This window comes from Dipodomys merriami, unplaced genomic scaffold (assembly GCF_024711535.1).
Source record: "Dipodomys merriami isolate MVZ:Mamm:240054 unplaced genomic scaffold, mDipMer1.0.p SCAF_24, whole genome shotgun sequence".
NCBI lineage: Eukaryota > Metazoa > Chordata > Mammalia > Rodentia > Heteromyidae > Dipodomys > Dipodomys merriami.
In genome coordinates this window covers 20,797,149-20,809,914 of record NW_027203826.1, presented here as the reverse complement: position 1 = coordinate 20,809,914, position 12,766 = coordinate 20,797,149, and the positions used below count along the sequence as shown (strand labels likewise).

Below are 12,766 nucleotides of genomic sequence, written 5' to 3'. Positions count from 1 at the left end.
ACTTCCAGCCTTTTCTTTTTATGTGGTATTGAGGAATTGAACCCAGGGCTTCAGGCATGCTAGGCAATCACTTTACCACTAAACCACATTTCCAGGCACTAAATAAAATTTAAATGTCATATTTTCAAACAACGTATATACTTCTTCCTGCATACTTTAAATCTCTAGATTACTTATGTTCTTTAATTCAATGTAAATGTTATATAAATAGTCATACTGTGTTTAGAGAATAATGACAAAGCTATAAATGTTTAAAGTACATCTGGAATTTCCCTCCAAATTTATTTTTATTTGCAATTTGTTGAATTTGAATATGTGGAACACACACAAATGCATTGCTACTTTGAAGGTTTTTAATATTAGGTAGTGGAATCTGCTCTTTTTCTCTTTTCTGTTTGTGCACATGTGTATGTATGTCCGTGTGTGCACATGCGCATGCGAGGGCCTGCCAGAAATGGGACTTGAATTCAAGGTCTCTAGCTCTCCCTTTGCTTTGTCACTCATGGCTCTAGTATTTGAGATACATGTCTACTTCTGGCTTTTTGCTAGTTAATGGAGATTAACAGTCTTGTTCTGTCCAGGCTGGCTTTGAACCATGATACTTAGATCTCAGCCTTCTGAGTTAACTGGAAATAGAGGCCAGCACCTGTCAGCTAGTAGAATCTTTAATATTAGAGTACATAATATTTTGGCTAGTTAGTGCTGATAAGATTAAACTGTTAGCTTTCACAAATTAGCACTTGTGTTTTTCACTAGTCTGTGAGTATATGGAAGGGCTCATGACCTATGACAGTTGTAATTGTGCTAAACACAGATTTGATCCTAGTCTACCATCCAGTAGGCTCAAGTTAATATGATTTGTTAATCTACTATTCTGTGAGATAACTTTTGTTGACAGTACTACGTTCCTGCTGAAGGAGCTAACTTCTGGTGACCAAAGACAAGAAAATTGCATTAGTTGTAGAAGGAGAAATGTAGAGTAAAGAGAAAAATGGTAGGATTTATGTCAGTTTAAGTTGATGAAACAGTGAGTCTGTTTCATAAAGTATATGACAACATGAAATATAAATTCAGAATTTTAGGATCATTAAAAATCTGTAAGTAATTTATACATTAATGTTTTATGTGTCATGGTAGTCTTAAATTTTAAGATCTACAAGTTGTTGAAACATATCCCTCATAGTATCAAAGATTGGTTATACTTGAAGTTATCACATAGGTATACATTTGTTGAAACTTCTAGATTCAGTAGGAATGAGTGATACTAAATCTCTTCTGTGTGTATCTCCTCTTTCATTCCTCTGAACAAAACTTGGAAGATTTTTACAATTTAGTGGTCCATTTTTAAGGATTCGTCTTTTTTATTGTGTACAGGATAAAATATTAGCTTTCTTTTATTGTAACAAACATCACCCTTTGTGCCTATTTCTCTAGACTGATACATCTGTTTCTCCTGAAATTTCCCTCTATGCTGTACTCAAACACTTGGTGCACTTCTGTTGAGAAAGGAGTCCACCAGTCCTAACCTTTGTGCAAACTACTTTGTCATTTTGTTCACCTATTAAAACTATTACAAGTGTAGAGAAAGAAAATACTTATTCACCTCTGCCACACCCTCATTTCCCTAGTATTTAAACATTGAAATAAAAGTTGATAGGGAAAGGGAGTTCAGTGTTGTAGAATGCGCCAAGGATTAGCAAACAGAAGATGTGCAATTAAGATCTATCTGCCGTTAACTGGTTATGTGAGTTTGGCCAGATCACATGACTTCAGCTTGGATTGGTGTTCTTATATAAAACCTGGAGATTGGGATGAAGCAGTAAATTAGCAAGCTTGCCTTTTTTCCTTTCTCTCCTTTCCCCTTTACATTTTTCCTTCCTCTCTTTTCATATGGCCGATTTGAAAGCTATATTTTCTCATCACTTTACAGTAAATTCCTACAGCTATGCTTTTTGAAGACTAGGGGTGGGGCTAGGGATGTAGTCTAGTGGTAGAATGCTTGCCTAGCATGCATGAAGCCCTGCGTTCAGTTCTTTAGTACCACATACACAGAAAAAGCTGGAAGTGGTGCTGTGGCTCAAGTGGTAGAAAAAAAGAAGCTCAGAGACAGCACCAAGATCCTGAGTTCAAGCATCAGTACAGGAGAAAAAAAAGGACTAGAGGTAAAAAAGTAGTACCACCTTGGGATGAAGGGGGCAGTTAAATGAGGGAAGACCAGATATTTGAAATTGTTATCTTGAAAGTACATTCTGTCTCTGTCTCTTTTTTTGGGGGGGGGTCGGTCGTGGGGTTTGAACTCTGGGCCTGGGCACTGTCTCCCAGCTCTTTAGCTCAAGGCGAGTGCTCTACCACTTGAGCCACAGTGCCACTTCCGGTTTTCTAGTGGTTTATTGGAGATAAGAGTCTCATGGACTTTCCTTACCCAGGCTTGCTTTGATCCATGATCCTCAGATCTCAGCCTCCTCAGTAGCTAGGATTACAGGCATGAGGCACTGGAGCCCAGCCTACATTCTGTCTCTTAATCATTTTTTGCATTGTTTCTTATTTTTTCTTTTGGTATGATCAAAAATACTTGTATGTTTGTAGCTTTGTTCCAAAAAAGCTGTACTTGAGCCTAGTTTACGGCCCTCTGGTCCAGTGTCCACTATTGCCATCTGTTGGTAAGAGTTGTACCTTTTTTTTTTTTTTTTTTTGGTAGGTCGTGGGGCTTGAACTCTGGGCTTGGGCGCTATCCCTCAGCTCTTCAGCTCAAGGTGAGCGCTCTACCCACTTGAGCCACAGCTCCACTTCCGGTTTTCTAGTGGTTTATTGGAGATAAGAGTCTCATGTCCTTGCCCAGGCTGGCTTTGATCCGGGCTGGCTTTGATCCGTGATCCTCAGTTCTCAGCCTCCTGAGTAGCTAGGATTACAGGTGTGAGCCACCAGTGCCTGGCTCAAGAGTTGTACTTTTTATTAGATGTGTAGCATTCTCAGTTTTTGTAAAATTTTGCAAGTTTTGGGGTTCATGTATACTTCAGGAGAATTTAGACACCCTTCTTCAGTACTTATTTTAAAACAATTTTGAACTGGTAGTAAAGTTATGAGAACTGCATATTAGGGTTCTCTACAGAAACAACCAATAGGATGCACGTTCTATATGTATATATATATATATATATATATATATATATATATATATATATACACACACTCCTTTTATATAATACATGTATATATATATATAATTGGAATGTCATGATATACATACATGTAGTTATATTTCCTTTAAAATATAAATACATTATACATGTGTGTATATGTGTGTTTATAAAGAATTGGCTTACATGATTATAGAGGCTAGGAAGTTGCAAGATATGCAGTTGACAAGCTGGAGATGTGTAATTCAGCTCCCTTAACAATATGTTCCATTCTTTGACCATTTTTAGATCCACAATGGCACACTTCCATTAGATATTTAAAGCTTTCTGATTCAATTGGATTTTCATGTTTTGTTTATATAAGCATATTGGGCTTTTCCTTTTATTTCAGACATGTAATATAATGAATAAGATGTATTTTTCCCCCTTCTGGAATGGGGGCCTAAATCCAGGGCTTTGGACTCTTGCTTGGCTTTTTCCACTCAAGTTATACTTAAGCTATACTAATACTTCTGGCTTTTTAAAAACTTTGATATGGAAACTTTTAAGACACATTTTATTTTTCTAGCTGTTATTATAAAGGTGATATAGAGAGAGGGTTACAGTTAAGTTAGGTAAAGTGTACATTTCTTTTTGGACAGTGTCACCCCTTCCCTCACTTTTTCCTAGTTTTCCCCTCCTGTCCCTACCTACACATTGCATGGTTCATTTTACTTCTGGCTTAATGCTGTCTAATTGAAGATAAGAGTTTGGTGGACCTTCGATCTCAGCCTCCTTAGAAGGTAGGATTACAAGCCATAACCTTGGGCTTCCAAGTTTTAGTGTGGGGGGGGGGTTGGGGAGGGACCTGATCTGCTGCTTGAGCTACAGTGCCACTTCCAGTTTTCTGGTGGTTTATTGGAGATATGAGTCTCATGGACTTTCCTGCAAGGGCTGGCTTTGAAGGGATCCTCAGATCTCAGCCTCCTGAGTAGCTAGGATTACAGGCATGAGCCATCTGTGCCCCACTTCCACATTTTTTAAGGCCAATGATTTTAATCATGTTTTTCTGTGTATGATTGCAATTTTTTCATGTGAAGTTCTTGGAAAGTAATCTTTCTTAGTAATTGTTTAAACTTGGGTGTGTGCTTACAAAGTTGGTAGTAATTTTTTTATATTGTTAGTAGAACTTTATTTGTGGGATTGTCACATTACCTCTTCATCTCAAATTTTTTTTTTTACTATTTGTTTTAGGTTCTAGGAGTTTTGCTTGTGAATATATTTTATGTAAATTTCTTATTTTGAGGGCCTTGGACCATGCTAGTATTATAAATTTAAATTCTGTATCTGTATGAGAACATGCCTAGTATTATAAATTTTGGTGGTACATATAATTTTCCAGTCTCAATATTAAATCCAAGACAATACAGACTAGTTTTCTCACATTTTTGTATCAGGATACATTCCAAATGCCTTCATTTCTCCCACCTTCCACTGGAGGAACATCTTAATCACTGATAGATTAGATTCTGACCTCTCTTTTTTTTTTTTTTTTGTCAGTTGTGGGGCTTGAACTCTGAGCCTGGGCACTGTACCTCAGCTTTTCAGCTCAAGGCTAGTGCTCTACCACTTTGAGCCAAGTGCCACTTCCAGTTTTCTGGTGGTTAATTGGAGATAAGAGTCTCATAGATCTTCCTGCCCGGGGTTGGCTTTGAACCACTATCCTCAGATCTAGCCTCTTGAGTAGCTAGGATTACAGGCATGAGATACCAGTGCCTGGCTGACCTCTTTTAAAAAAATGTTTTTTTTTGTAAAGGTGATGTATAGCGGTTATTACAGTTACATAAGTCAGGTATTGAGTACATTTTTTGTTGTGAGCAATGTCACCCCTCCCTCATTTTCTTCTACTATTTTCTGTCCTGACTCCCCTCTCCAACCAAGTTGTATAGTTCAATTCCAATATAGTGTCTAATGATTATCACTACTGAATTAGTTCACCCTTTGTCCCACTATTTCTATGCTTCCCCTTCAGATAAATGCAAAACAAATAGGGTACAGAAATTAAAAAAAACAGTGGACCAAAGGGGAAATCCAAAAAAGAACCACAAAACGTAAAATTAAAAAAACCTCATTTCCATTTCTTGGAGTTCATTTTGATAAGCATCATTTTATAAGATCATATGCACATAGCTATTGAGCCCTTACAATCTTAAGAATATCCTCCTTTGGTCTCACTGTGTGAATATTTAGAGTCCTGTTTAACTTACCATGTCCAAGTGGACAAAAAAATGACACTGGGCTCTGATCTCTCTTGCCTTTACTTGAGGTAGATATGTATGAGCATGGAGGGGGGGAGAGTGTTTTAATTCCATTCTTCGGTCTTAGAGGCCTTTTTTCTCTCCATCTAGTATCAGAATTCAAGTTATTGTTCTAGATTTTGTTAGAGCACAAAGATTGTTTTGTCAGTCTTGCTGCTACATGTAGAAAGCCTCACCTTACTGTTAAGTCAGGTGACTGTCATTTAGTCTTGTGTGGATTTGAACAACATTCTTCTGTACTTTTGTCTTTGAGTTTCTAAACTTTGTTTATTCCTGTATTATTAGCCTGACACTCATTTTTTCAGCAAATACTGATTAAGTAATTGAAGGTCAAGTATTATGCTTTATATACCTGAATATAACGATGAAAGAGTATTTTATTGTTTCTTTTTTGTTGTTTCATTTTTTAAATACAGTCTTTTTATCTTTTGTCGGTTGTGGGACTTGAATTCTGGGCCTGGGTGCTGTCCCTCAGCTCTTCAGCTCAAGACTAGCACTCCATCACTTGAGCCAAAGCGCCACTTCTGGTTTTCTAGTGTTGGAGATAAAAAGTCTCATGGACTTTCCTGCCCCAGCTAGCTTTGAACTGCAGTCCTCAGATCTATTCTATCCTTAATCTATTCTGTCTTCTGTCATCTTTTGCTAGCCCTGGAACTTGAATTCTGAGTCTGCCCTGAGCTGCTTTTGCTCAAGATTAGCACTCTTAACACTTGAGCCACAGTACCACTTGGGGCTTTTTCTGAGTAGTTTACTGGGGATAAGAGTCTCAAGGAGGGGCTGGGAAGGTGGCTCAGTGGTGGCTCAGTGGTAGAGCGCTTACCTTGCATGCATGAGGTCCTAGGTTTGATTCCTCAGCACCACATAAGCAAAAAGAAAAAAGCCAGAAGTGGCGCTGTGGCTCAAGTGGTATAGCGCTAGCCTTGAGCTGAAGAGCTGAGGGACAGCGCCCAGGCCCCACGACTGGACCCAAAAAAAAAAAGAGTCTCATGGACTTTCCTTCACTGGTTGGCTTCTACCACTGTCCTCAGATTTCAGCCTCCTGAGTAGCATTACAGGTGTGAGCCACTGGTGCCTGGCTTTAATATTTAAATGTTACTCTGTGCTAACTTTTAAATATTGAATTGCAACTATGGTGTTTTAATTTTGTCTTTTTTTTCCTCTCAAAATTTTATAAGACTAGTACAGTAAGATTTAATTTCTATTTTTATGTCTGCCATTTTTATGTCTGTTGTGTAATTGTCCATTCAAACATTTTTAGATGTATGCCTTTTCTTTTTTCTGAAACCAAAACACAAATACTTTTTTGTTTATGTGATATATTTTACATCAGTTCTGTTAAAACCTGGAAGTAGTTTGTTATGCTCAGAGTAGGTGGCATAAGGTTATTTTTGTTAACTCAAGATCACACTTTTATGAATGTAATACAAATAAGACAACAAAGCATTTAGAGTTATAAGCTCCTTTAATGATAACTCTACTAGAAAGTTTTATTAACCATCAATCTACATTTCAATCTTATTTATATATACCCAACATTGTAGTCGGTTAATGATTTGTAGACATTTATTATATAACATACAAAAGAAGTAAGGATGAAATTTACAGCTAAAAACTGAGGACAAAAACTAATTTTTAAAGTTTTCTGTGTGAACTTCAGAGGCACTATTAAGAATGGAAATGGAGAGGCAACTAAAATCTTATTTTCAGAGTCTAGAGGTTAGATTTTTTTTTTTAAATTTGGAGTTGACACTAGTGAGTTTTTGTAGCAAATCACAGTTAAGTTTCTGACCTCTTACCCCCAGCAGATATCTAAAAAGCTGTGTTTCCTACCAAGTATTGCAATATGAAGTTCAAAGCACAAGAGAGAAAAAGAATAGACACATGCTAATGCCTTTTATACAAAGGTATTAAAGTTGCTTCTAATTTTACTATTGCAAATAGTATTCCTTTTGAAGTTTTATAAATGTTCCCAAAGAAAGCATACCAAAATTACATTTACTACCTGTTTTTTAAAACTGTTCTTCTGGAGTATGTTTTGTAAAACTATTACCTGGTTTTTTTTTAGCATAGTATATTAAATAATTATAGCATAAATTATCTTAGAAAAGGTGTGATTGATACCACAAAATAAGTTTAGTTGGTGAAGAATTCTTGCTTTAAATGTTTCCCTTGTTCTTTTTTTTTGGTTGGTTGTGAGGCTTGAACTCTGGGCCTGGGCACTGTCCCTCAGCTCTTCAGCTCAAGATTAGCCCTATACCACTTGAGCCATAGTACCACTTCCGGTTTTCTGGTGGTTTATTGAAGATGATAAGAGTCTCACGGACTTTCCTGAGCAGGCTGGCTTTGAACCACAATCCTCAGATCTCAGCCTCCTGAGTAAGCTAGGATTACACATGTGAGCCACCAGCGCCCGGCTCCCTTATTCATTTATTTAAAAAAAAACAATCATTGGCTTCTTGTTGGAATACTATTGTGAAGTATGCAGTTATGCTGAATGATTATACCTGAAATTACATAATTTATTTCTGTGAACCCAAGTACAGAAATGAATCTATAAAACATATATTTCAAGATTTAATGGTTTTGGATTATATTGCTTGGTAACAACCAATACCCCTGTTAGGGGATTTAAACCCAAAAGACAGCTAGAGTAACTATATTTAGAAGTTGAAAAGAGTTAAGTTCAAAGTAATAAATTTAAAAAGAAAATAGTTGAAATATGTCAGGGAATGTGGCTTAGTGGTAGAGTGCTTGCCTAGCATGCATGGAGCCCTGGGTTCAATTCCTCAGTACCATATAAACAGAAAAAGCTAGAAGTGGTGCTGTGTGGTTCAAGTGGTAGAGCACTAGCCTTGAGCACAGAGAGGCTCAGAGACAGAGCCCAGGCCCTGAGTTCAAGCCCTAGGACTGGAAAAAAAAGTAGTTGAAATGTTGATAGTCACTGTGAATGATTGTGCCATTTTATAGCATTACAATAGCTAAGCCACTAAAATATTTGTCTAATTTGTCTTGAAATACATGCTAAAAGAACAAACTCATGCTTCTTTTAGTACTTAAGTTTTTTATGTCATATGTTTATGTTCTTCAGTATTGTTAAATACTGTTTAATACAAAAATACATTTGCCAACAGTTCTGAGTGATTCTTTAAGGTGCGCTTTGCTGTTTCTTCTTCTTAATACATAATGAATTGTAATATCGCCTCTGTATTAATAGAATATTGGAATGACAGTTGCAAAGTAGACAGAGAAAACTTGATTATTATAATTTACAATCTGTTACCCAAATCTCTAAAATCTCTTCAGTAAATATTATAGTTTACATATTTAATGTGTAAAATAGGTTAAGGATGCAATACCTTTAACATTTAAATTAAAATCTTTTTCTTAGCACTAGGGGGCACTCTTGACTTACGAATTCCTGTCATGTAGTCTGCATGGAATATGAAATTATTTGAAAATATTTAACTATAAGTAATTACTGCCAGAATCAGAATTATCAAACTGGTTTTGTATAGCAGTGAAAATATAGCTGATCTCTAATACTAGTGTTGTAAGGATAACAAAGTGTATAGAATATGAGATAATATATATACATATTTATATGTGTATATGTGTCTATATTAGAAAGAAGGACAGTATTTCTGTGCTTTTTTTGGGGGGGGGGTCCAGTCGTGGGGCCTGAACTCTGGGCCTGGGCGCTGTCCCTCAGCTCTTCAGCTCAAGGCTAGCGCTCTACCACTAGAGCCACAGCGCCACTTCCGGCTTTTTTCTTTTTGCTCATGTGGTGCTGAGGAATCGAACCCAGGGCCTCATGCATGCAAGGCAAGCGCTCTACCACTGAGCCACCTTCCCAGCCCAGTATTTCTGTGCTTTATTTTCACACAGATTTTTTTTTGGGGGGGGAGGGTGCGGTCGTGGGGCCTGAACTCTGGGCCTGGGCGCTGTCCCTCAACTCTTCAGCTCAAGGCTAGTGCTCTACCACCTGAGCCACAGTGCCACTTCTGGCTTTTTTCATTTTGCTTATGTGGTGTTGAGGAATTGAACCCAGGGCCTCATGCATGCAAGGCAAGCGCTCTACCACTGAGCCACCTTCCCAGCCCCACACACAGATTTTTTTTTTTTTTTTGGGTCCGGTCCTGTGGCCTGAACCAGGGCCTCTGGGCCTGGGCGCTGTCCCTCAGCTCTTCAGCTCAAGGCTAGTGCTCTACCACTTGAGCCACAGTGCCACTTCTGGCTTTTTTCTTTTTTGCTTATGTGGTGCTGAAGAATTGAACCCAAAGCCTCAGGCATGCAAGGCAAGTGCTCTACCACTGAGCCACCTTCCCAGCCCCACACAGATTTTTTTTAAATGAGCTCTAAATTATTTGAAAACACAACTATTTCAAATATCATCTTTCTTTACAAATTCTATTATGAAGTTCTCCAAGCAGATGTTTAATTGGAAGAAATAGAGATAGATTTAAAGTGTGACTAAAGGATGTTCTCATTAGCAGTAATTTTTGAGCATTTGAAAACCAGGAGAACATTTTGCTTCATCTAGGACATATATTTAAGGTATTTACAAATAGGATTTTGTTGACAACAAATGTACTTCTGGTTGCCAAGAAAGATATTTCTAAGCTTTTTTCTCCCTCCCTCCCTCCCTCCCTCCCTCCTTTCCTCCCTCCCCTCCTTTCCTTCCTTCCTTCCTTCCAACCTTCCTACCTTCCTGCCTTCCTATCTTCCTATCTTCCTTCTGTCCATCCATCTGTCTGTCTGTCTCTCTCTGTCTGTCGGTCAGTTGGTTGTGGGGCTTGAACTCAGGGCCTGAGTGCTGTCCCTGAGCTTCTTTGTGCTCAAGGCTAGCACTCTACCACTTGAGCCACAATGCCGCTTCTGCTCGGCTTTTTGTCTTTTCTTCATTGTTGAGATGACTGCTAAATTTAAACTTCATGTCTTATTAAATAGATAACAAAGTCTACATCTTCACTGCATCATCAAAAGTAAACACTTAGCTGGGCTCCTGTGGCTCATGACTGTAATTGTAGCTATTCACGAGGCTGAGATCCTAGGATTATAGTTTGAAACAAGCCTGGGCAGGAAAGTTTGTAAGATTCTTAATCTCTAGTTACCCATCAAAAAGCTAAAAGTGTAGCTGTGGCTCACATGGTAAAGCACTTTGCTCAGAGACAGCACCCAGGCCCCAAGTTCATCCCCCTACCCCCACCAAAAAAATGTGCACACTTAAAATTTCTCTTGTAAAAGCAGTGTAGAAATTTAACACTGAAAAGGGGATCTTAAATTTTGTTCACTTCTATCATTTTACAGAGAGGAAATATATGTTTGAAAGGTAAATTAGGGCTGTATGGGAAGCTAATTTGTGGAAAATTAGAGATTTTGATTATAAAGTAGGAAGGAAGAAATGCAGGTCATGAAAAGAACATTTGACTAGGTTTTTAGATAGCTTGAGTTCTGAACTGGCTTCTCATTTAACCACTGTTTATTGCCAAACAATCTGTTTTTCCAGTTAATATGTCATATGTATAATATTACTAATTATTTTATCTTATTTTATTTTTGTTGGTCATGGGGCTTGAACTCTGGGCCTGGGCATTGTTTCTCAGCTCTTCAGCTCAAGGCTAGCGCTCTACCACTTGAGCCACAGTGCCACCTCCAGCTTTTTCTGCTTATGTGGTTCTGAGAAATTGAACCTCAATGCATGCAAGGCAAGCACTCTACCACTGAGCCACCTTCCCAGCCCTACTTTTTTTTTTTTTTCTTGAACCCTGGGCTTAGGTGCTGTCCCTGAGCTTCTTTTGCTCAGTGCTACTGTTCTACCACTTGAGCACCAGTGCCACTTCTGGCTTTTTTTTGAGTAGTCTATTAGAAATAGGGGGGCTGGGAAGTTGGCTCAGTGGTAGAGCGCTTGCCTTGCATGCCTGAGGCCCTGGTTTCAATTCCTCAGCACCACATAAGCAAAAAGAAAAAAGCCGGAAGAGGTGCTGTGGCTCAAGTGGTAGAGTGCTAGCCTTGAGCTGAAGAGCTGAGGGACATCGCCCAGGCCCAGAGTTCAGGCCCCAGGACCGGACCCCCCCTCCCCCCAAAAAAGAAAGAAATAGAGTCCCATGGACTTTTTTGTGTGTGCTTGCTTTGAACCACAATCCCCAGATCTCAGTCTTCTGAGTAGCTAGGATTTACAGGTGTGAGCGAGCGCTCTAATTACTTTTATTGGTACTTTCGAAAATCAGTGAGACAATAGATTGAGGCTAGTCAATAAATCTTATAGCCCTATACATATGGGTATATATTGTGGTATTTTTGTAACATGTCCAGTAAGCTTTTAAATATTATGATATGCTGGTAAACTTGGCCACTAGTAATTGGTTTTGAGGTGTTATTTGGACCTTAAAGAATTTACTGTCGGGCTGGGAAGGTGGCTCAGTGGTAGAGCGCTTGCCTTGCCTGCATGAGGCCCCTGGGTTCAATTTCTCAGCACCACATAAGCAAAAACAAAAAAGCCGGAAGTGGCGCTGTGGTTCAAGTGGTAGAGGGCTAGCCTTGAGCTGAAGAGCTGAGGGACAGCGTCCAGGCCCAGAGTTCAGGCCCCACGACCGGACCCCAAAAAAAAAAATTTACTGTGTATGGCATATGCTATCTTACCATGTGCCTTTTATACTTGTTATTTAGTTGTTCATGTTTTTTCTTTGTTGTTGTTGTTTCACAATTTCCACTTAGTGATTGAAAAAATAGTATTTCTACTTCACTTATAAACAATATAGCAGTAACTGCCCATTTGGTGTTTCTAATAGTTTTCTTCAACCTAGGTTTAGTCACTTAGCTAAAATAAAATTGTATTTAGAAATTTGTAATGAGTATGGATTTGTTTTCTTATACTCCAAGGAAGACATACATTCTAATTTTTCTGTTTTTTTTTTTTTCTAGGAATAATGTATTTGTGGCCTTGGACATGAAGTAATCAGTCCTCTGCTGTTTACATAGATCAGGGACTGATGAGAGAAGCATGGACCTAATGAACGGGCAGGCAAGCAATGTTAATATCCCAGCTACTGCTTCTGAGGTAAGATGTTCAAGAAACCTCATTTTAAAATTTCTTACCTGGCTTTCTGAATTTTCAAATATTGAGGTTGGTCACATTTTCAAACCAAAATGTGACAAAAGGATTGCTTGTTTGCTTGCTTGCTTGCTTGCTTGCTTGCTTGCTTGCTTCCTTCCTTCCTTCCTTCCTTCCTTTCTCTTTCTTCTTTCCTTCCTTCTTCCCTTTTTTACTTCCCCTTCCCCTTCCCCTGTCATAGACCTTGAACTTTGGGCTTGGGTGCTGTCCCTGAACTCTTC

The 12,766-nt window shown here is 38.5% G+C and overlaps 1 protein-coding gene across 7 annotated transcripts in view; it reads left to right on the top strand.

Moving 5' to 3' along the window:
* Nucleotides 1-12,766, top strand: part of Ralgps2 (Ral GEF with PH domain and SH3 binding motif 2) — a 139,190-nt gene that overhangs the window by 26,350 nt on the left and 100,074 nt on the right. For all 7 annotated transcript variants that reach the window (XM_070034385.1, XM_070034380.1, XM_070034381.1 and 4 more), the window contains one exon: nt 12,356-12,491. In XM_070034385.1, the coding sequence (XP_069890486.1) occupies nt 12,435-12,491 (57 nt within the window). In that variant the 5' untranslated portion in view covers nt 12,356-12,434. The remainder of the gene's footprint in view (nt 1-12,355; nt 12,492-12,766) is intronic.